The sequence below is a fragment of the Antrostomus carolinensis genome, unplaced genomic scaffold (genome assembly GCF_000700745.2).
Source record: "Antrostomus carolinensis isolate BGI_N321 unplaced genomic scaffold, ASM70074v2 scaffold34083, whole genome shotgun sequence".
Taxonomy (NCBI): domain Eukaryota; kingdom Metazoa; phylum Chordata; class Aves; order Caprimulgiformes; family Caprimulgidae; genus Antrostomus; species Antrostomus carolinensis.
Genome location: NW_010307821.1, coordinates 15,015 through 39,603, shown reverse-complemented (window position 1 = coordinate 39,603; position 24,589 = coordinate 15,015). Strand labels below are relative to the sequence as shown.

At 42.7% G+C, this 24,589-nt stretch overlaps 1 protein-coding gene across 1 annotated transcript; it reads left to right on the top strand.

Moving 5' to 3' along the window:
• Positions 1-1,087: 1,087 nt before the first annotated feature.
• Positions 1,088-22,157, top strand: KIAA1217 (KIAA1217 ortholog; the record flags this gene model as incomplete). Its single annotated transcript, XM_029084403.1, is given in 11 exon segments — positions 1,088-1,218; positions 1,461-1,608; positions 3,309-3,810; positions 4,541-4,721; positions 10,507-10,661; positions 11,284-11,430; positions 15,197-15,316; positions 18,464-18,541; positions 18,661-20,352; positions 20,824-20,946; positions 21,663-22,157. Coding segments are annotated over 11 exon segments (3,772 nt in total), but the record flags the coding sequence as incomplete, so codon positions are not given.
• Between the last annotated feature and the right edge of the window lie 2,432 nt (positions 22,158-24,589).

Here is a 24,589-nt window from a genome sequence, read left to right as displayed (position 1 = left end):
TGAGTGGATGCAAAAAATGAGGCCCAAAATTAGGTTAAAATGAGTAGCTGATTTCTCAGTTCAGAGTTTGCTTTGCATTGCTTTTTACCATGCAATTAAACTGCTTCTCAGAGTATTTCTATTAGTAAATTTGGTATCTTAACAGAGGCACATTTCTCTTAGAATAAATATTCAAGAGATGATCCTTTTAAGATATTCGCATGGGTGTTTGTATAGTTGCACGTAATGCATTTCATGGTTTTTTGAGAAATTTTTAAACTTTTGTGTGGAAACTCCGGTTAAAGCTTTATGGTCTCAACCTTAAATGGAAAAAAGTTGTCTCCCCTCAAAACAAAAATAAAGTTTATGTGTCTGAAGGATTTTTAATATTTATGTGAAGTATGGAAGCACTGGAAAAAATATTGAGAAAGGTGATGAGGAAGCACCAGATGGAGCTGGAGAAAGCATCGGACAGCACTGGTTGGAAAAAAACATCTAAAGTTACTCATTCCTGAATCCAAATGCTGAGCGAGAGCTGCACACAATGCACACTTGCTGTTTCAGTCTGACCCTGTATCCCTGTCTAGCAGGACCTGGCAGACAAACAGGGTTGCATCAAGGGGCCATTAGTGCCAGTTTTGGGGTTGTTACTTCTCTGTTGGGCATTCCTTTGCATGTCATCAGCAATGAGAAAATGCGAGGTGCAAACCAGTACTGGATGTAGTGGTACAGTGTGTCTGTCCCCTTCTAGGATTTGCATCCCTAGAGGAATGGCTGTTTGATGTGTTTCACCACCTCACTTGCCTTTTGTAGCGCAGCTGCCCTGAGGTTGATATTCTCTACATGTCTGCAGCCTGTCAGCGAAATCAATGACTTGGGCTAGTTACAAGCCTGCTCCTATGCTGTGAGCGTGAGTGTCCAGCATCCTCACCTCCCCTCATGGCACTCTGCTGTTTTTTCAGCCTGTGGTGTCAGATTTAAAGATGCCACAGTTGAGGTTTCTGGTTTAGCTTAGTTCTGGTTTAGCTTAGCTATATTCATTTACATGTCTTTGATTGCAGTGTGAAAGTCCTGCTTACATTTTATGCCCACTTTTTTGTTTTGCCAGTGAGCTGGAGGCATTTGTTGAAGACCTGAAGAGGGACTCCACTGCTTCCAGCAAGACAGTTACACTGAAAGATGTTGAAGATGGAGCCTTTCTTTTGCGTCAAGTGGGAGAAGCTGTTGCCACCCTGAAAGGTATGTACTTTTCCTTTTTACTTTTGGTTCTTTTTTAACCACAGTGGCTGAGAACAGTTTTGCCTTTGATCTGGGGGCATTAACTTTCACTTCCAAAAGGATTTAAAGCTGGGATTAAGGAGCTTGTTGCATGGCCCTTGGAGAGAGGTAGACACTCAACTATTTGATGTTCACCCCATAATCCGTTTCTCCCCAGGGCTTTTATAATTTCCTCTTGAGCTTCACTGTTGTTGTCTTTGCAGGAGAATTCCCAACATTGCAGAATAAAATGCGTGCGATCCTCAGGATTGAGGTAGAAGCTGTGAGGTTCCTAAAGGAAGAACCACACAAGCTAGACAGCTTGCTGAAACGTGTGCGCAGCATGACTGATATCCTTACCATGCTCAGGAGGTGATTTTTTTTTTTTTTTCCCCTTCAAAACTAAAGAATTTCCTCAAGCAGGGCTGGAACAGCTTTCAGGTTTGGGTTCTCCTCCTCTCCCCAGATAATACTAAGAAATGCAACTTGCTTGCAGTATTTTACAGATTCTTCCTAGAGCCCTCTCAAAGGAAGTCAAATTAGCCTTTCCTGTGCTCTGTGCCATAATTCTGTTCTGACCAAAAGCCCCAGCCATCAAGATCTTTGAATTGAAACAAGCTCCCTCTGAACTTAGCACATCCAGCTTTGGGAAGTACCTGGATGAGAAAGCTTACAGAGTGGCACCAGTCCCATATCTGAGCTAATTCACTGTAGGCATTTACAGCAATCTAAGCTAACAGAAATATTCTCTGACACCGAAATGTGCATCCCCAAAAATGTAACAGTAAGAAATGAAACAGGAAAAGATTCTAAGTGGATAAAGGTACCCTAAACCTTCTGAAAGAAAGAAATATTTTTCAATATGCTTGTGAATTCATGCAAATTCTTTATTCTGTTCTTTGCAAGGAAGGTGCTTTAGAGAAAGTTGAAATATTAGATAAAATTTGTGTCCACTAAGTGCCAGTGTTTAGCTATGTTTGTCAGAATATATGAGCAGCAAATGACTTCTGATTTATATGAGGCCTTACGAAGCATTGGATTTAATTCTTACTCAAAACCAGTGAATCAGGCCAAACTGTCAGTGGTGGTGGTCTCAATTTTACTTCAATTACAAGAAAACATAAGTCATAAGCCTATTGTTGCTACCATTATTCTAAAGAATGTAGGATTGACATTCTTTCCATATATCCTGGAGCATGTGTACAATGAATTTGCCAGTGCTGGCAGATTGATAAAATGGTTTATTTAACAGGTCTTCTAAGAGCCATCACTTTTTTTTTTCTTTTTTTTTTTTTTTCATGTAGATAAACATCTATATCCTTTCATATTAGTTTCATTTTCTTAAAAATGACTACAGTAATTTTCTGTCTTGCCCTGTTTGGGAAAAAAAAACCCAACAAGCTATGCATGCCAAAGTTTTACCAAAAGTAATTTTTTGCAGCAAAAGTACACATTAAGCCTCATAAAGGCTGTTTCAGTAATAGAAAAACTGATGGCACTTGATAGCTAGCTACACTCCAAAGCTCATCCATTTCATAACTAGCTGCCAGAAATAGTTGACTCTTTACATCCTCAACTCATTCTACCCCAAACTCTTAACAAACAAGACCTACGTGAAGTATCATTTGAAGGCCTTGTTCTGGCAATTTGCCAGACTGCTACCTCACATTCTATGTAGCTACCACTTTTTGTGCTAATAGTCCAGGAACATCTTGTTTAGCTAAATACAGTGTATAAAATTTAAGTAAACTTATTTCCATTTTCCCTCTAAAATCAACCCACTGTAACTCATGGTTTGGTCAAAAAGTGCCAGTACATCTGTGAAGGTTTGTAAACATTTTAAAAGGCAAAACCATCCTAATTAGATTGGCCTCTTTGAAACTCTGAGTCCTTGACTCTGCGAGAACGCTATAAAATCACACAACTGAGAGCACCAGGAAGAAAAAACCCACCATTTTGATGTTTTTTATGTAGATGCTTTTCCTTTGCAAAAGATCATTGTTAAGTATTGCTGATGATTCACCTGTATGCTAACCATGTCCCACGCTGTTGTGTTCAATTTGGCTGGGCAGACATGTTACAGAAGGACTGCTGAGGGGTGTGGATCCATCCCAAGCTTTGCAATACCCTGCTATGGAAAAGGCCACTGCAGCTGACGCCCTGAAAAACCAGGAGGAGCTCAAGCATGGCCAGGGACATGCACAGCAAAACTTCACAGCAATCACATCAGAGTCCCAGGTGTCGTCAGTCAAGTCAGAAGTCGTCCCCTTCTCAACAATGACAGTCCATCATGTACAGAGCTCACCTGTTGTCATCCATCAGTCTCAACACTCCTCAGCCCTGGTCAACCATGCCCAGGGTTCACCCACTGCAACCAGCCACAGCGAAGGTGGGCCAGCAAGTGGCCACCTCTCAGCCACCTCGCCAGCCCCCCTGCAAGAGCCTGCAACAAGTTCCCAGCCCACACAGGCCACACCAGCACCACAGGTCTCTGTCAATGGCGCCACCATGCAAAGTCTTTTCATTGAGGAAATTCACAGTGCAAGTACCAGAAACCGAGCTGTATCAATTGAGGTACGGTGTGTTCTCTTCAACCAGTTGTCCTCTCTTTGGGTCTGATCTCCCAGTCTCACTCTTGATGCTGCAGGTGGGATTCTTCAGGTGCATTCTGGGGATTTATATGCTTAACCCCTAACTACACTCTGCATTTCTGAAGATACCCTCTGATTTTAAATGCAACAGGATAATAACATGTAACCAAAATGAGTAACTGGGGTTTTTAAATAACCTTTATATATATATAAATTAAAAATTGGTTTTTAGAATACCTTTTCTTGAACAATAACATATTATTCTCTGGCAACACTTGCATCAGTGGATTTCATTCACTCTTTAAATCTCCATATCTCATTATGGAGAGGTGAAAGTGAAAAAGCATGAAGTCCTAGAGTTTCACACAGAGATATTGAGAAAACTCACAAGTGAACTCTCATGTGTTATTACAGACATGCACTTTCATCACCAGCATGACATAGTAAGGCAGTTACCCAGATTTAAATTTTGCTTTTATTCCTTTAGTGAGCAGTGGCCACTGTCTGTCTGTTGTGTGTTTGTGCCATATCTAGCACAATGGAAGTCAGAACCAGTGTACAGTTACTGTTAATATATTCCCTCTAGTTGCTGACTAGATCTGAAAGAATCTATCCATATTGACCTATAATGTTCACACATGGATTTTTTTTTAAGGTAAGTGATCACAACAGAAATCAGAGAAATAAACAGATGCTTTATGATTTTTGTCTAGAAAGCTGAAAAGAAATGGGAAGAGAAAAGACAAAACCTTGATCACTATAATGGAAAGGAATTTGAAAAGCTCTTGGAAGAGGCCCAGGCCAATATAATGAAGTCAATTCCTAACCTGGAGATGCCTCCCCAGCCAGCAGCCCTGCCAAAAGGGGATGCAGTGGAAAAGCTAGAAGTTTCAGGTAAGGTTTGCTAGAGTAAATGGTACTAAAGGACTGCATATCTGGAAAAGAGAGGTTATTTTTCCTGCTTTCTAGAATGGTTTCAGTTTACAGATTTCTGTGTTATTGATCATCCCTGTGAGTATGTCCCAGAGGAATAATGCAAGTCCTGTGGACAGGATGCAGTGATTTTTTAGATGCCAGTGTGGGTAACCAGCTTAACATGAATTTCCCTGTATTGCAACCGAGAGAGTGAATTTGTCCTCTGGAGGTAAAGGCTTCTCATGAGCAGGAGAGTAAGAGTGCACCTTCCTTTCGACAGAGATGAGAATATCTGTATACTATACTATTTCTATATCTAGTATCCTGAGTTCAGCTTTGCACTTTAAAGTTTAGCATTACAGAGAAGTCTGGAAAGAACCACAAAGAGTTTAAGCACAAATGATCTTACCATCAGAAACCTAAAAAGCAATTTTTGTAGACATATTTCTTATCAAAAGAAGATCAAGACATACCTGAGGTTTCTGAGGATAAGGAGGCCTTTTAACTTTGCAGAACATGTTCCAACAAGATACAGCAATTGGAAGCTGAAGCCAGAAAGAGCCACATTAAAAATTAGCTGTCAAATTTTAACATTTAGAGTAACTGATCATTGTAGTTTAATTATGAACATATGGAATTCTCTGCCACTTCAAATCTTTAAGCAATACTATGTTGTTTTTTTTTTTCTGAAAGGCTGCTCAGGCACAAACTGTGCATGCTGCAAGACCTGCTTAAAGAAATCCTTGAACCTATCTTAAGTGGAAAGTCAGATCAGTCAGTCAGATCATTAAGTCAGACTTAATTATCCTTGCTAACTTCATAATCTTAAACTATAAATACAACCAATGTTTTGGATGAGTCCCTCAGAGGTCTGAAAATGGCCTGTGATGTTACATAGCTGAGTTGTCTTGGGGAAGTGGATAGATATCTAGGAATGAATGAGAATGACTTTCACAGTAAGCATTCTGGCTGTCCACAGCTATGATACAGCGATACCGAGGTTCAAGTTGAACATGAGTCAGACTCTGTCCCTGTAGCAAAAAAAGGGCAAACATCATCATGAGATGAACAGGAATATCTACAGAATACATTAATCTGCTCAGCAGTAGTGAACTCTTACACAGAAATTCAAGGAAGACTGAACAAATAGGAGAGAGTCAAGAGGAGAGTGATGATAATGACCAGAGCTCTAAAAAACTGTGATCTCCAGGAAACAAAAAAGAAAGAATTGGTTTTGTTTAACATGAGAAAGTGAAGGCTGAGGAAGGACAAAGCAATCTCTGAATGCATAAAAATCTGCTTAAAAAATAAAAGACCAACTTGCTTTGTGTGGGTAGAACAGTAGTAGAAGTTGACAGTTGCAACCAGGAAGATCCAGGTTCGATATTAGGGAAAAACTCATAATGATAAGGAAAGTGAAGCGCTGAAGAAGGCTGTATGAGGCAATGAGGAGGACGTAAGATCCCCATAAGTGGAGAGAATGTCTTAGACTACCATTGATCAAGAATTATATAGGTAGAGCTACTTTGTGGTAACAGCACGACAACGTGTCCATTCAGTGCTATTTCTTTCACAATTTAACATACAAATCTGTGTCTGAATTTCTTCAAAGTTCAAGAAACAAAGAAGATGCCTCAGCCAAACCTTGGATTTACCTTATTAGACAAACATGAGTCAGCTGCAAAAGTCTTACCCAGCTATTTAAGCAATAGTTCATCCAGCTCAGCAGTCTGTCTCTGACAGGAGCAATGGGAGATGCTGTCTGTGAGCAGCATAGAACCTGGCCACCTTCTGCAGCCTGCTAGTGCTCCCCCAGCACCTCTGTTTGATATTAGAGTGAATATCCCAACCTCCTCCTTTTCATATTCATTAAGGACCTTTTATCCAGTAATTCCTCTATACCTGTTTATACCATTTGCCTCCCCACTGCTGTGTTACCAAGCTCCAGATCACTCCCCATCCTGTGAAGAAACTTTCCTTTATCTATTTTTAAATGATCTTGTACCAGCTTCACTTAATTCTACATAGTTCTAATATTCTGCAATTTGGCGAACAGAAGCTCTACATTCCCTTTATAAAATCATGAAGGCAGTGGATAAACCTTGATCATATCCTGGAGGTCTCAGCCTGCCCATGGGCTCCAAATGGCAAACTTGCAGCCTTTCTGGTCTCTCCATCTAGGCCAGCTGCTCCCTCCCTATGCTTGTTTCAGTTGCCTTTCTCTAACTCCACTGTGTCCTTCTGGAGCTCTGAAGACCAGAGCTGCATGCTGCACTCAAGGTGTTGGCATGCCAAGGTTGGAAATAGCTGCAAAACAATGCCCTGGGGCTTGCGTACACAAATTCACACAGAATTTGGGCAGAGTATTTTCATATCCAGCATTCACACAGAATTTGGGCAGAGTGTTTTCAGATCCAGCATTTTGTTCTGGATGCACCTTTAGCACTGACAAGTTGTGGCTCCTTGGATGTTTCATAACATATATGTTTAAAATAAATTCTGTTGAACCTCATAAAATAATTTTAGAATTCTGGCATCATTCAGTGAGGTTACTGACTGTCAGCACAATTATCTTCTGTAGTGTTTGGCATAAATAGAGTATGTCTGTGAAAATAAATACCATATGGGTGCAGTGAGCTGTGACATCTTAAAAAATTCAGAACACAATAACAGAGAAGTTTTGTAACTCACATAGTTAACTAATCCACTTCTAGAATACAGTGTGTAGCCAGCAGATTTAAGGAGAAATTTGATGAGATTGACACATTTGCCTTCTGTTGTGCATAATGAATCCTGCAATAGTAACATAAATAATGGAACAGCAAAACTTTTCCTTAATATTTGATTAAATATCTCACATGCCACCCAACTCTTCTATGATTCAAGATGAAAATTTCAATATCAGTCTGCTGTAGACTAGTAAACTGAGCAACATAAGGAAAGAGAGACCACCTGCCTACTAATATAGTGCATAAGACATTTTGTCCATAAATTAGCAGGGTCCTCTGTTGGCTTTGCTGCAGAAGCCAGATAGATCACACTGCCAGAATATGTTGTCTCAGCCATTCTCCACACAGAACCCAATTAAGAAACTCTTTTTTTTCCCTATAAAGCACAAAACAAAGTAAAATTACGCACTTTGCACAATTTTGCAGATGACTTTCTAAATATTTCTTTAATGTCTTGACTCTAACTCATCAGTCTTGTTCAGTGAAAAATACAATGAATGTCTCTAGCATGTACATTAGAAATTAGGCTCCTTCATCTCTCTTTATGCCTTCATATGTGAGAATGCTCTGATTTTTGCAAGTGCTGAGTGATCAGTAGCTTCAGCATTAAAAACAGTTTGCTTATCTGACTACAAAGGCTGCCTCAAGGCAGGCATTATTGAGATCGTTTTAAAACATGTTGGATTTTTCTAGTGCAAGTAGAAATTTGTATGGTGGGGAAAATTAATTCCAGTCTGGCTGTGCTTTAGTTCAATGAAATATCTGGCGATGAACAACTTCTATTTTGTTCACAAAAGCGCTGAGCCCTTTGGCACCAAAGAAGATTCCATAAAGTAGCGGGTTTGATTATGGTTAGTCTGCAACTAATTGTTGATTAGTCTCCAGCTAATTGTATTTGTCCACTTACTCATCCCTCTGTAAATATGCTAGAAGAACTCAGCCATTAAAAAAAAAAAAAAAAAAAAAAAAGTATTAGAATAAGGTCTTTTCCTCAAGTTTTTTTCCTCCAGAGTTTTTTCCTTCCCATTTAGATTGGGGAAATAACATTGGTTAGTAAAAAAAACAGAAATCCAGCTTTGAAGTTTTATGTCTTGTCCAGTGTTGGTGCATTGACTGTGAGCAAACCCCATCACAGCCTCTGCTTAACAGCTCCAGTTAGAGGGATGTGAGGGGATTAGCCTTCAATAGCCTGTGCACCTGCCACTCACTATCAGTTTCTTTTGCCTGTGTTTCTTCTTTTAATTTCCCACTTGAAGATGGAGATGGATGAATGTCTCACAGGTGTGAAAGAGGTGATAGGAATCTTTCTGTCTTTGTGCTTTCCTTGTCTCTCACCCAGCCTTGTTTGAAGTGTGAGAAAAACTTTGGTGTTCTTGCAGTCAGAGCCATTACCAGTTTGAGGGTGATAGGTTGAGCCCATTAAAAGGAGTAGGAGTTTGCACAGGCCCTATCTCATAGTCTGCTAAACACTATCTTAAGAATTACTCTGGTTTTATAGCAGCAGATCTTACCTTGGGCTGGTAGAAGTACATCTGTTGTCACTAAAAACTGAGTGGTGTGTGTTGACCAAAGAAGTGGTCTAATGTAAAGTGCATGTGGAAATTCGCTCTTGTTGCAATCCCTCCCCAGATAAGCAAGGAGGGAGATAATACAACAGAGCATTTCTTTAAGCTTAAGCAGTTGAAAAGAACATTTGAGCTAAGATGGGAACAAAGATGAGACCGGGTCAGACAAGGGCTCTATCCAGCCTCAGGGGCCAGCCACTGTGTTGTTGGAGGAGTCTGACACAGCCCCAGGAGCAGGCAGTTATGCAATGACTTGCCCAGAGGGAATGCTTAACCCTAAACAGCTGGGTAATCCCAAAAGCAGGAGGTTTTATCTTTCTGGGTTATATTTATTCCAGCTGTTTATATAACACTAAGTAGCTGCAGAAAGGTCATTCTCTCAGTCTTGAAAACAAGCATTGTAAACAGCAGTGTGAACATGGTAGCTGGTGCCATGTATGTTGCTGTGACCAGAAACACACAGGGACAGGTCACAAGCAATGTAACGCTGCTTCTGGAAAAACTGCCATCCAGTGACAGTGGAGAAGAGGAGGTGGAAGCTCGGTGGGGAAGCATCATGATGGGGAAATACCAGTTTGAGAAACTGATCTTCCCTTGGAAGATTCTCCTAGGAAAGCAAGGTCTGGCACTGCTCAGCTATTGGAATTGGTATTTGAATCTTTGTGGGTTAGAACAATATACATATAGGGCTCTTATATGATAATTCAAAGGCAGACTTGTGCTTTCCTGGAATAGTTAGTAGTAAGTAAAGTGAAAACACATGCCTTTTTAGAAGAGAAGCAAGTGCAGTTGCCCTTGGTGCTTCCTTGCCCTGCTCAGGGGCAAGACGACTCATTGAACTGGAGAGGTGACATCTCCAGAGCAGTGTTTACATTTTCCCTCTCAGCCTTTGTCTGAACTTAGCTAGTTTTGTCCAACTATAAGAAAGATGGACAAAATTCTTCAGTTCCTCTCCGAGCACCCTGCTGGCAGCACCTTGCAGACAGAACAGAAATGTGTGCTGGTTGCTTCAGAATTGCTGAGAATGACCAGAAGCCTCCAGGTTTGGTGTCTTGCCAGAAGCCACGTCAGTGGCCACACTTTCAAAGGCTACAGGAGCACTATCTGTAAGCAGCTACCCAGCTGAACCTGCACCTTACATGCTTCTTCACAAGTGATTGATTTGCAGAAATGTGCTGTGCTGTCACAGTTGTACACCAAGGGCTAAAATCCAGCCCCAGTGATGTGGGTGACAAGAGGTTAGCTGAAAAACTCTGGGTGAAGTGAAATGATTTCTCTGTGAAAGTGCAGCACTTTCTGCTTTTGTTCAAGGTGTTTCCACTTGAATCTTGAATGTGTTTCTATTCATATATATTCAGCAGCAGGACCTTTTAAGACGATTTTTTTTCCTTTCCAGTTGAGGCAGGGATGCAAATACTTTTTTCCCCTCCTTCACCTATTCTCACTTTGTGCTGCTCTGTTTACTTGCAGAAGAAGTTCCTGATGGAGAACAGGATAATGACAAACTGACCAAGTCTCCACCTCCTCCACCTCCGCGGCGCAGTTACCTGCCAGGTTCAGGACTAACCACAACGAGATCAGGAGATGTCATCTATGCAACCAGAAAAGAGGCTGCAGTTGTCAAGGTTTGATGATTCAGACTTTAGGCAATCAGACTGTTGATGAGTGGCTGGCAGAGAGAAATGTTTCCAGGCGTGGTCTGTGTCTATAAACCACAAAATAAGTTGAGACAGAGCTACATCCTGGAGAGCTACTGAAACTGCTTACCAGGAAACACTACTGTTAGACCAAATGAACAAGTAAGGTTAGATCAGTTCTGTTTACAGGAATCTTGCTGCTCTTATCTCCTAGCTATGTAGAAGGCAAGTCACAGGCTGCTTTCATGTAGAATGCTAAGACGATTAAAAATAAAAAAGCGCGCCTTACACAGATGGGGAAGATCAGCTCCGATTTGAGAGCGTTTTTACAGAAATGTTGCAAATTAGTTTCTTTGGGTTTCCTTTCCCCATCTGTTCTGTTCCCTGAAGGACATAGAGGGAAGTCCAAGTTAGGAAGCTTTTTAATCTGTGAACATGCTGTCACGTCAGCAATATTGGTTGGTTTTGAACTGATGAAGTAGTGGTCTCCTTAAAAAGGAAGAGGGACCTTGCAACAGGGGAATTGCAGTAGTGTTGAATTTTCCGTGTTTGCTTTACATCAGGAGGGCTCAACTGTATTGTCTGTCTGTGCTTTCTCCTCCCGTTGTAGGAAAGCAGTGAAGATGCTGGGCAAGTAGCACAACCCAAAGCCCCTAAAGAGGATCAGGCATTGTCTCAGAGCACAGGGCATGCTATAGCATCAGTGGCAAAAGATGAAGAGGAAGAAGAAGGAGATAAAATAATGGCAGAATTACAGGTATGCCCTTTGGGTTACACATGAAGACACCTGGGCCCAATATAACTTCTAAGGCCTCAACACAATTTATAGCTCAGAATATGAAGGAAAGTGGATCTGCCAGTCTCACCCAGTCCCACTTCACTGCACTGGGTGGTACACATTTTGTAAGCACCACCCAAATTTTGCTCAAGAGGTCTGGAGCTGAGGGAGTGGTCAAGAATGTAGGAATTATCCACTAGAGGAACAAGTAAAATATTGGTGTGCATTAGGTGTGGTTGTCCCTGGCCTAGCATTTCTCACTTAGTACCGGATTGGCAAGGTGCTGAGAGTCCATCATTCATGTCAACATTTGTGGGAACAGAGAATACAAGCTCTGCTCGTGGTGGGTTGTGCTCACTTGTTCTGTGCCATGGTCAAGTGTTTTCTGGAGTGTTTGAACACTGAAACATTTGCTGTTCCCTGTTCTGTGACTGGTACGTTACTCTGACAGTGGCATAGGAGTAGTGCTCTCTTACTGGTCCTTCACTTGACATCGCATACACCAGTTTAGTTCAATGATGGCAATGCTGCAGTAAAAGACAACTATTCCAGCTACCATCAGTGAGATCCAGCTTCCCAGGGGCACCCTCTGTCCTATTCCATACCCACATGAGAAAAGGAGATGTGGATCAGCTTAACTGGCTATAACTTCTGTTGCTGGGGTGTTTCAGAGCACTTGTCAAAACGTGAGATGATCTTACTGTCCACCTGCTGAAAGGTGGGTTTGGTGCTGCCCAGGGAGCGTTTGCAGCACAGGAGATGTGGGTATTAAGCAGCAACTGTTACAAGTGATGGGTGCAGCCTGCGCAAGTCTCACCCACCAGTGCTTCCAACAGCTGGTTTGCAGGTTTACCTGCAATAGTTTGCCCTTGTCCCCTGTTTGTGCGCTAATGGCTAGTGCGCCAGGAGGGCTGGGGACATTGATGGGACAGGAAACTGTCACATTGTCTCTTGTCTCCAGGAAAGCAATCTGACTGCCTTGCAACTGGTGACAGTGAAATGGAGGTTAAGGTCTGGAAAGAGGGGCTGAGGGGAGCTAAGGAGGACAAATAGGTATGGTAGCTCAACAGGGAATGGGTGTTTAAGTGCTAGTTTTGGGGACAAGTAATGCTTATTTAAAAACAAAATACAAAAATATCAGGTGCATTTGAGAAGGTTGACAGGGTACTGTGTTTAGAAGTTCTGCTTTATCCAGAAGCTACAGGCTTATTAGTGTGATATTAATCATAGGTGGAATAATGGAAGATCAGGTACAAGATTCAATCAGTGAAAAAATAAAGGACAAACATAAACTGTTCTGCTAGTAAACACAGTGTAATGGAACACAGATCTGTCAAAGCAAACAGCACTTGCAGATTTGACTACTTAAACTGAATTGTATACCTATAAACATTTTTGTAAGTCATTTGATCAAACATCATACAACATTTTGATAAAAATCTGGCACCATGGAGTATACAAAAAAATTAAAATCATAGGACAATTGAGCGCTGTCTGTCTCTGAAAATGTTGCCTTTGATGCAAATGTTTATAGTCAGGTCGCACTCTGTATTTTCATCAATGGCCTGGAAATACATTTAAAATCTTTACTGTTTAAATCAGCTTAACAAAACTTGTGAAGCATGAGATCAGGGAGATGATAGCAATCACTTAATGGTCATAATGGTCATCATACATTCACTGAAGTATAAAGTCCCCAACAACAAATGTAGGCCAGACCACAACTGCATGTCTTGGAAGGGAACAGGAGTTGCAGTAACAAGTTGATAGGAGGTCCCAGGTCAGTGCTGTTGCCACAAAGTTAGTGTCTGCTTTGGGTGTAGGTGTGGGAGCAGGGAGTGTTTTTATCTCTCTGTACAGGATCAGTGAGATCAGCACTGGGCTGCTGCGTTTATGACTAAAAGTGTCCACTCATTCCCTATTTGAAAAGACAGTTAAGAATATGAAGGTTCAGAAGAGACTTGAGTATGATGTGAAGATACCTTCATGGGAAGTACCTTTTTAATCTAGCATAAAAAGGCATACAAATATCAGCTGCTATAGCACAAAATGTATTTGGACACTTACAGATATTTTGAAGCAAAAGTGATAAATAAACAAATTTCCAAAGGAAATAGTGGATTCTTCCTCACTTAAAGTCTGAAGGACTTTGAGGATGCCTTTGTAACTCAAAAACACATCACTGGTCTCACAAATGGGTAAGCTGGGGAAGTCCATACTCTGTATTATGAGGAGCAAGACTACTTATTCTAATAGTTCGTCTTAGGTACTCTGGTCTATAAACACATACAAACAGGATGTAATGGAAAACAAGAACAGGATGTAATGGAAAACCAGAACAAACTCTACACCCTGATTTTTGCACTGGATTTTTTCATTATTGTTACTTTTCTGATTTTGCATGAACATGCAATACATAGGAGGAGTATAGTATTTGAAGAACAGGCCTGAGTAATCTGAAATCAGGGATATTAATTTCATGAGAGTTGCCAGGATTTAAATAATTTCCCTAATACATGGCATACGAATACAGTCTTGTTCCATGTCATGTTGCATTTGACTCCTGTAAGCGCTCCTCTCATTCCCCTGGCTGACAGAGGTGTCCTGCCTGTACATCTCACCAGTGGCAGATCATGCCATTAGAGGCCTGCAGAAATCTCAGTCATGCACACTGAGCCAGCACTGTGCAGTGATGGTTCTGCTCCCCTGGATCTGGGAGCCTACTGGATGGAGAAGCCCAAAGGAAATGGAAAGAGGACAGCAAGACAAAGGGTGAAAAGTCCAAGCTGTGCCCTGGGGTACACACAGTGGGAAGCCGGTGGTTCACAAGCCCATATATTGGTGTGTTTCCAGATCAGGAGGAACCTGAAATGGACTGTCACCTTCTGGAGCATTAGTGAGGGCTGTCGCAAAGACACAGGTCTCTGAGTTTTAATAACAGTTTGTGTGCGAAGAAGTGGAGTTATGTAGCTCTTGCATGATGTGCCATGAGACAGACATCTGGGAGCTGAGTGGACAACAAGGGATGGGGAAGAGATATTAGATGTCTTCTTTCCTTTATTGAATGTGTAAGCCTGCTGCTCCCACCTCTTCCTCACATTTCTGCAGACAACATATAGATTACTTCCAGATGAGAACATCTGGGGAAGAAAATCTGTATTTCTGCTCTGCTTGTCCTATCCAGGGAAACAGCAAACCCCAGCTAATATTCACTGGGAATGGAGGTAAGGACGCACAGGGGAAGTGTTTGAGGACAGTAAATGGAGTAAAGAAAGCTGAGCTTTGTGATTCTTTTAACATATAAAACCTTAGGTTTAGTTATTAAGTGATGTGTGGTCGAGGCCAAAATACGTCTGATGGGGGGTTTGAGGTGATATCAGACAGTAGGAAGTAGGTACTGTCACAAGCCCAAAGTTTGTCATGGGCTTCCTACTTAAGTTTGAATAGTTTGCAGCACTCTGTGCCTTTGTTTCCCCATCTATAAGAACAGAAGTCAAGCTTGTCTCCCCGCAGGGGACATTGAAGTCAGCATGATGAGTTAGAGTCCAGTTGTGGCAGATTGAAGGGTCTACCCTATTTCTCTTAGTCTGATAGTCTAAAATCTCTGTTATCTCTTTAGCTTGTAAATAATATTGTTGAGCTGTAAATGTTAAAACCAAATGCTCTCTTTGTAGTTGGTCATCTCCAGAAATTTCTGTATAAAAGCTACTTGGTCTCCTGATAACCTGTAGTATTTATTTCCTAGGCTTTCCAGAAGTGCTCTTTTATGGATGTAAACTCAAACAGTCATGCTGAACAGTCCAGAAATGATACACATGTTAAAGACATAAGGCCTGGGACTTTAATGCATCACAAGGAAAAGAAGGTAACAAGTGGCGTTTGTAAACATGCCACCCGGTCTTGGCATAACCTTCTTTCCTTCAAAACTAATCTTATCTCTTGTGATCTGTTCTCTCTAACCCCCACCCACCACTGCCCAGTGGTTTCCTTCCTTTCATCTCTGTATGGCTCAGAAATGCTCAAGTCCAGTGTTATATCAATCTACATTATATGTCTCATCAGCAATTGCACAAGAGTTGCATGAAGTTTTATGATTCTCTGAAATCAGAATAGGATCCATCAGTTTCCACCAGAGATGCTCATGCTCCTCAGAACATCCTTCTAGTGCTGTTCTGGCAATGGATGGTGAAGCATCTCTCCTAAGCTTTGTACTTGTCTTGAGGAGAAATAGGGGCTCCTCTCAGTCTCAAGAGCTACTTTAGAGAATTTCTTTATTTTGCTTCAATTTATATTGAAGTAAATAGTAAATAGGTGCTCAGAAAGCCCATTCAGTTTATTGGAAGACACATTCAAGCTGGATAGGCCAAATTTGCCCTTACTCTGAAAGTCGATGCCTGAGATTCACTCTTCAGTGGTGGAACTTAGAAGAGGTGCCACATTTCTGGGGTCATAGTGAAGTTGGGGTGAATTTCACAGCTGTGTCTGGACTGGGGTTTTCATTTGAATTGACTGGTCTTAGTGGGCAGCCAATGTGCAGCACGAAAAAAAGGACAAATATTTCAGCCATATGCCAGTTTGCAATGAAAGGGGGTATGGTGGGGAAGAAAACACAGCTCTTCAGCACAGCATTTCAACTTTGTCATGCATTTTGTGTGTGTGTGTGTGCAAACTGGAAATAGCAATCATACCTTCTCTGATGTAGCATCATTAGTAGCTCCCCAAGGATTTTACAGGAGATGTTGCACTTCAACTTCGTTTAACAGAAAGGGAGGCGGGGGAGAGAAAATGACTCTGCCAGGTCCCCAAGGCACAGAAGAACCCAGCTGCCCTAACAGCTGTGAGCTGCATCTGCTATAGGGCACTACAGCTGTAAAGCACAAGGTGACAGCTAGATGGTGGTGTCTGACACATTACTAGCATCAAAATCCATACATCCTCCAGAAGGTACTGCCGTCAGGGCATTGCAAGGACTTGGCTTGGAGCTGCCCAAACAGCAGTTCTGGTCTAAAGCTGCAAACATGCGGCTGGGTGAGGGTACAAGTTCATGGGTATGAGTAAAAGGGAAAAATTGCTTTGTCGTGGAGTGTATGACAGGGTTACAGAGAAAACAAAAGTGTGAATGTGTCTTTATTTGTCCTTACTACTACTGGTGTCAGAATGAGAAGATCATATTGTTACATAAGAGCCTTGGTCACCACCCAAGACACTGCACATCCTGTAGCAGAAATGTTTCTTTGAAAGGTGCTGCCAATTAATTGCCATAAACTGCTATTTATTGGAATAACAGAGTCCAGGAAATTAATGAGATCTGGTTTTGTCATCTGACCTGACAGAGTGTTTACTGGCTTTAAATATGGAGCCTTATGGTTGTCATAAACTCATAGAGGAAAATTATTTTGTTGTGGTTTTATTTTTTTAATAGAAAGGCAGCAGTTCCTAAAATGAGATATATTATACAGTGGCGCCATGAGATGTTGTACTGATCCAACAAGAAGTGGTGCATGCTAAAAAAGACACAGAGCAATGGGAACTCAGTCACTGAGTCGGCATATCCACAGGCAACAAGTGCCATTAAATGGCCTGGCCTAATTCTGGGAGCTCTGATGTGTCATGGGACTGGGAGGCACTTGCCACTTAGCAAGTCTGGGCGTGAGGTGACCATGAGCCCTGGCATTTTTTTCTGATGCCTGCTCCCTGCTCTCAGCACGAAGTGCAGGCAGTGTCAGCCTGCCCACTGATGCCTCACTGGCTGTGGTTGGTTTGTGTGAGAGCTCCTCCTTATTGAGAAATATGAGAGAAGTCAAGGTATACGTGGAGCAGCAGCACAGCCTCATTACTGCTAGTAAGCCTTTGCAGAGATGAACTGGTCTATCACTTTCTCACTCCTGTGTTGTGATTGTGTGGAAAATACATAAGAAAATATCACGAGATGTAGAAACTGTACCTTGTGAACCTCTGTATGCCTGGGGAGTACATGTACTAGCCAACCTGTGGATTTCTGTACCATCACTCATTCATCTCAGCTGAGAGGGCAACTCTCCTGACTGATCTTCTGCACATCTTGACACTCACATAAGTACAATCTGTCCTTCTGGTGTGTTAGGAGTAAGCTTCTAGTCTCGAGCAATGTCAGCAGTAACACTTTTGGCTCACTGCCTTCAGGCACTTGAGGCCAGATTCATTTTGTCCTTGGCGAGCCGTCTTTTGACTGTAGATTTTTTTTCTTGCTCGTTCATAGGCATGGTGTCTCTTCAGGGCATTCCCTCATCCTGATGATTGGTGTTTATCCTAAGCTGTCGCTAGCACTTAGCAAACCAAGCCCCAAAGAAAAGCCTGGTATTATGAAATAGCATCTCCAGGGGACTTCATTTGAAAATAAAGAGACCCCTTAAATTTGCGTTGCTGGGAATATACTATTTTTGAGCTAGTGGATGACCTCTGTGTGTGCTGTTTGGAGTTGCTTCTATAAATGAATGTAGCTCAGTGTTTCATTCTGCACTTCCACAGGTGCTGCAGGGTGCCACTGGTAATTTTGAAGGAGTACTTTTAAGTTGCAGCAAGGATTTAGAAATGCTCAGACTGTGATCATATTAACTGTGATGGAACAGCACTGCTCAGGTGTGAGCAACATTAGAAGCAGCAAAATGTTGTAATTTGAAAATCAGGTTTTATGGGTACAAAACTTCTTTTCAGTGCTAGTCAGGCTCTCACATTTGGTGCTTTGGGGAGCCAGCGAGCCGTAGCGCCCTGCTGTGAGCCCTTCCACATCAAGCTCCCTTTGATGTGCCCCGGCAGAACTTAATCAGATACCATGAATCTTTTCAACTTCAATTTTACACAAACTAGAGATTTTTTAACTGGAAGCAGGTCAAAGTAGCACTGTGTCGGAAATAAAGCAACGAGTGTGATTTTGTGTATTCTGGAGGCCTTGTTAAGACAGGAGGTCTAGGTAACAACCCATGCTAGCCACATGCATAGCACAGAGCAGTAATGTCATGCACTGTTCTGCCAGAATTTGTAATTTTGCCCTGAAGAAAGACAGGAATCAGATGCCAACTTCAGCCATGCCTCTGCAGCAGTAAATGGAGTGGTGAGTTCACAAGGTCTGCGCTTCCCCAAGAATATGATTATTAATTTGGGGGAAAAAAAAAAAAAGTCCTGTAAAGGTAACAGCCCTGAATAACTAAGTAATCCAACTTTCCCCCTTAGGTGTATGGGGCTACAACAGGATCTCCCACAGATAGTGACCATCCTAAAGAGAAGAGGGAAGGGAAAACTGAAGAAGAATTGGGTTCTGATTCATCCAGCACAGCTGACAGTAAAATTGGCTTTTCAATGAATGACAGTCCTACATTTAGCAAGGGTTTGTTTGTAGACAGTAGAGACTATTCTAAGAAAAACCTCCAGAATACAAGCGCTAACCTGTCTGGTGTCAGTTTGCCAGAGGATGACAAACGAAGAGGGGCTCAAGATATTTCAGGATCCCATTTTCCAGCTGTTGAAACTGGGAAACAAAAGTCAAAGTATGGACTTTTACAAGATGCTCGCCAGGGTCTGCCACAGGGTGAAGTCTTGCAGGCCATGGGCAAGCATATCCCCATCAGCAGTGTTGCCCCTCTCATGAGGCACACACAGGAGGCTACGGAGCCTCAACCTTCCTTGCAGGAGCAAGAAGCTTCTGCAGTTAACTACAATCAGGTTGTGCTAAGACCCAAAGTGGCCAGAAGTAACAGTGTGAACAGCCTTGAAGAGACAGACTCTCCAGCTAGCTCTCCGAGTGAAGACAACCCACCCACAGAAAACATCGCCTTCATGATTACCAAAACAGCTGTCCAGGTCCTCTCAAGTGGGGAAGTTCATGATATAGTCAGCCGGAAAGGCGGAGATGTGCAAACAGTGAACATCGATGTGAGGAAGGACATGGCGTTGGAGAAGGGCATCCCAGAAAACACAGACAGTGAAGAGCCAGTGGTGTGTCTGGACAAAAAACCCGTCATCATAATTTTTGATGAACCAATGGATATTAGGTCAGCGTATAAACGACTTTCTACAATTTTTGAGGAGTGTGACGAGGAGTTGGAGAAAATGATGACAGAGGAAAAGATAGAAGAGGAAGAGGAGGAGGAAGAAAATGAAGTACATGAAATCTCTGAGAGCCAGAAGAAAGAGCTACCAGTAGTTAATGACAGAAAAGCAATCGCAGAGTATTCAACAGAGACTCACAGTCTCAACAAGCAGTACATATTTAACCTTCACTCTTCCTCTGACCCTGTAGAAACCAGACCTCCTGCAGAGGAAGAAAGCACAAAGACAAATTTTAACAAATACCGCCAGATCTATGGGCTAAACACAGAAGCAAACTTGGACTCTGCTGATCAGTTTGGAAGCAGGCAGGATTCTAAGAAAAAATTTAAGTTCAAATTCCCCAAAAAGCAGCTGGCTGCTCTGACGCAGGCGATACGGACAGGAACCAAGACCGGGAAGAAGACTTTGCAGGTTGTGGTCTATGAAGAAGAGGAGGAAGATGGAACCCTGAAGCAGCATAAGGAAGCAAAGAGATTTGAAATCACCAGGTCCCAGCTAGAGGACAGTGACAGAAGTCCTTCTGGGAAGCAAGAGGGATCCCCTGGAGCTGCAGTGTCCCTGTCTAGGACTGACGAAATTCGGCAGAGTACATACCGAACGCTAGACAGCCTTGAGCAGACTATAAAGCAGCTGGAAAACACCATCAGTGAAATGAGTCCAAAATCTATCCCTGAAAGCACATACAGCTCTGAGGGAAGCACTGTCCCCTTCTCTGCCCAGATAGTACCAGAGACCCCACCCCGAGAGCTTGTAGTGCTGGATGAGAGCCTTGCTGGCATAGAGCCCCCTCCGGCAATCCCAGCCACTTCACGTAAGGTACCTTAGTCCAAGAAATCCAACCTCCAGCTGCTTTCTAAAATCTGCAATAATCACCATTAAACAAGAGGGTCTTGTGATTTGTTTGCTTCCTTTCAGGTGGCTTGTTTGGGCTCCCCACAAGGTATCTAACAGCTAATAGACCGTTGGGGTTTTTTTGTTTTAATCTTTGCTGCTGATTGGTGATGGGCAAATGCAGGGGAGCTGGGTCAAATAATCTGCTGTGTGAAATGACAAGCATCACTGACATGAAATCCAGGCTGATAGTAGCTGAGCAGTTTCCTCCATTTGATTCTGGAAATTAACACCTGCGGTGTGAAGCTCCTGAACTTTCCCTGCATGTAGTACTGTAGCTTTTTTTTTGTTGGTTTTTTTTTTGGCGCATGGTGTGCAGTCTCCCCTTCAAGCACACCGGTACTGATGGCGCTTTCTCCTTGTCTTCCCTCCCTGCCCCTCCACTCGTTTCTGCAGGGCTCCAGCGCTGCCTCCCAGACAAGCCGGATGCCGGTCCCCATGGCTTCAAAAACTAGACAAGGAAGCACGGAGAAAGCAGGCAAACAGCACAAGCTGCAGGATCCACGCCAATACAGACAGGTAGTTTTACCCTAAACCCGGTGTTTGGATGGACATTTAATGTTGTTTGTTTATTTAAAAACTCCAGTAACTGACTGAGATTATACCAAATAACGGATGCCTGTCTTTCGAGTGAGGTCAAACTGGACGTCCTGGATCCTGGGGGCATGACAGTATCTACTGATCTTTTCACCATGCTTGTGCATGCATGTCTGCAATAAAACACCTGCTGCTTTTTTTTGTTATTGTTTCTTTTGTTTGTTTTTTTTTATTTTAAACTGTGGTATTAAGCTGTAATTTTAAGATGCCAGCTACCTGTTTACTTCCCTGTGGTGGTTCCTTAGGAGAGCTGGGAATGCTTTTGTTTGGAGAGTCTTTACAGGAAGCCTCGGTCACTAACCTGTCAGTGTAATAGGTGGCAGTAGATGCACATTAACTCTGCAGTCGGACATGTCTGTTCACACGTGAATAACCCAGAAGCATGGCCAATGTAGCGACTGGTCTATAACCTATAGATCGCGCCTTCTCACAAAAGCTTTGTTGGCTCTTTCTCTCTCTATGCACACTCTTCATTGGGCACTTTGGGTTTTCTACCAGGTCCAGTCCACAGCTGCAAAACTTAGCTCAGGCCTCGAACTGTTAATCCTTATTCTCTGTAGGGCTATTTTCCCAGGTCCTGTTGGTTTATCATGTTACTGGCTTTCTGACAAACTGTCTCCCGCCATCTTTATTTGCAGGCTAATGGAAGTGCTAAGAAAGCTGGTGGGGACTATAAGGCTACTTCCCCTACCCTACCTGCTTCTAAGATCCCAGCCTTTTCTCCCACTTCTGGGAAAAGCAGCTCAGCACCTGCTTCTAGCAGTGACAGCTCTAACCCTCTTAATCCACCCACTAAAACCTCTATTCCTTCCTCTAACCTTCTCGGTCCTCAGGCAGGTCGCATAACTTACTCTACCTCCCTCATCCCCTCTGTCTCTAATGGCTCCTCCAAGTTTCAGAGCCCCACTTACCCAGGGAAAGGTCACCATCTCTCCTTCTCACTACAGACTCAAAATGGCCGGCCACCCCCTCCTTCCTCCTCTACCTCCCCCCCCTCCTCTACCTCTCCCACTTCACTGAACCAAGGTATGAAGAGCATCAGGACAATCCACACACCTAGCTTCACCAGCTACAAGGCACAGAACGGAAATGCCGGCAAGTCCACCCCATCCACGGCCAAGGAGCCATCCTAAAGGCTGAGCACAGCACGCCTGCAAGTTCACCAAGGCTTTTTGTTCGTTGTCAAAGAATCCACAGCCAATATTTTAACCAGGGAATGTAACCTTTTTGCTGTATTGCTGGAGGCTTAATACTAATCACGTGCTAAATACTGAGTTACTACACTAGATTAGAGTGAAGCTTTTTTGTAAAACTGTTGCTGTTGTAACGATAAAAGAGCATTCTCTTCTCTTAGGCAGCACCTCTTACAAAAAAGTGCGAAGGTGTGTGAGTGAACCCGAGTGCGTGTGCACAGGGGTGTACTGAGCATGGGAAAATGTATGGTTAAAAATTTAGTAAGTTGTTTTGTATAAAGCTATTTTTCATTATGGGGACTAGAAGTGAACAGAGATATACTAAAGTGTGATTATACACAACTGTAAAACTGAAACGAAAATATTTTTCTTTTATTTTGGTGTTATTTAGCTTTGTTACAGATTTCTATTTTTGTCAACAAATGTCATGGTTCCTTTCGAGATCTTTTTGCCAAAACATTTTGATACTATTGTAATGTACATTTGAAAGTAGTATGCTGGACAGTAAACCTCTACACAAGAAACAGAACAAGACTGGTCTTAGTGTGTATGAGGCAACTCAACCTATTGCACTGCCGTTCAGATTATATTTAAGAATTTGCCAAGCCAAGAAAAAAAGAAAAATGTTTTACACATATAGGTAGTTGCTGATCACTTTTTTCTTAGCTAAATCCACTCTTTTTCCTTCAGTTTTATTTTACTGAGACCTGGTAACCCATTAATGTATTGCATTGTGGATTTTAAAATGTACACTTCTGTACTGTTCTGTATACTGGCAAACTTTTGTACATATCTATAAATATATATAAATAAATAAATACTGTATGTGGCTGGGCACATAGAGTAGTTTTACCACACCAAAGTTAATTTTTATGCATGCTCAGAAATATACATGGGGAAGGGCTGAAAAAGATTAATATCAGTCCAATAGAAAAAAAAGCAAGAAGCTTGCATAGCTCATGGTTTTGTAAATAAATTTATTTGTATAACACCATAATGTAATATACAGAACTATGATAAGCAAAGATCTTTACAAAAATAAAGGGCTGCATGCTTACATATTTCGATTTTGTCACTAATAACTTGTGTAATGATCTCAATTAGCTGTTAAGCTGATTGCCTGAGAGCATTAAACCATCAGGAGAAAAACTGACTTTATTTTCCTCAGATTAAAGCCATACATTAAGTATCAGTTTTAAAAGAGGGTCTTTCAAATTTACCTGGACAAAAACTAATTGCTAAAACTCCATGTCAGAAAGCTAGCAAGAAAAAAAAAAAAGGCACCTGATTGAATGAGGCATCATCTCTTCCACCTTTAAGTATTCTTTATTCCTCCTTGTGAAACTGGAAGTTTCTTAATAGCATCATTTCAAGGCCAAGCCCCCAGATGGTGCATCCCTTGCAACAGGAGTAATCAGAGAATGTAAACATTAATCATACCTCAGGACACACAGTCTAGTCCCAGCAGGGTCCTGCCAAGTGCCATCCCCTCCTCTGGGCGTGCGCGGAACACAGGAGCCTCAGCCTTGGGCTGGGAGGCCAGCCCAGGTGGCTCCAAAGCCGAGGCAAAACGTGCACACTGAACCACGGGCGTGAAGCCAGTTCCCCTCCAGCCAGCACAGAGAAGCAGTGGCTCTGAAGTCTGGTCTGGGAACAGCTGCTTCAGGCAGGAAGAACCTCTCAAAAAACTCCTCTCACACTGCACACCCTGGACCACCCACTTTCCACAGATGCCTTCTGCCACGTTGAGTGTTCAGTACCTGACTCCCTTGCTCTGAAGGGAACCAGCCTGCTTTAATGCTGTATCTTGTTACCAGGGAGGGTCAGTGCACGTCCCCACACAAGAGACAGCAAACACAGAGAGCACCATGAGGTGTTCTTCATGGTACACAGCAAAACTAGACGTTCAAGCTAAATAATAAAAAATAGTACTGATACCTGATCCTCTGCAACTCCATGACAGCTGTCCTCCACGAGTCACCGCACAGGCAGCCAGGGTCCCGGGTGGCAGACCTTGGCTGTGGCCCTGACCCTCCTCCTCTGGCCCACAGCTGCCCAGGGTGTGTGCTGCAGGGCAGAGGGGCAGGGCCGGGCGTGCAGCGGGCAGTCGGGCCGTGCTGTGCTCCATAGGTAGCAAACCATCGCCTGTGGTAGCAAACGTGGGAATTGCCATCGGGGAGTGAACACAACACCCACTCATGGCACATGTCCCAGCACCCACCATGTTTTGTGCCCCTCCGTGTCTCACCCTCAGTGCTGGGGTGCAGCACCCACCAGGAAACCAACCACAGTCTCGGGCAGCACAGGACCCACGTCACAGGCACCGCTGAGGGACCATCAGGAGCATTTGCACAGCAATGAAGTGTCGGGCT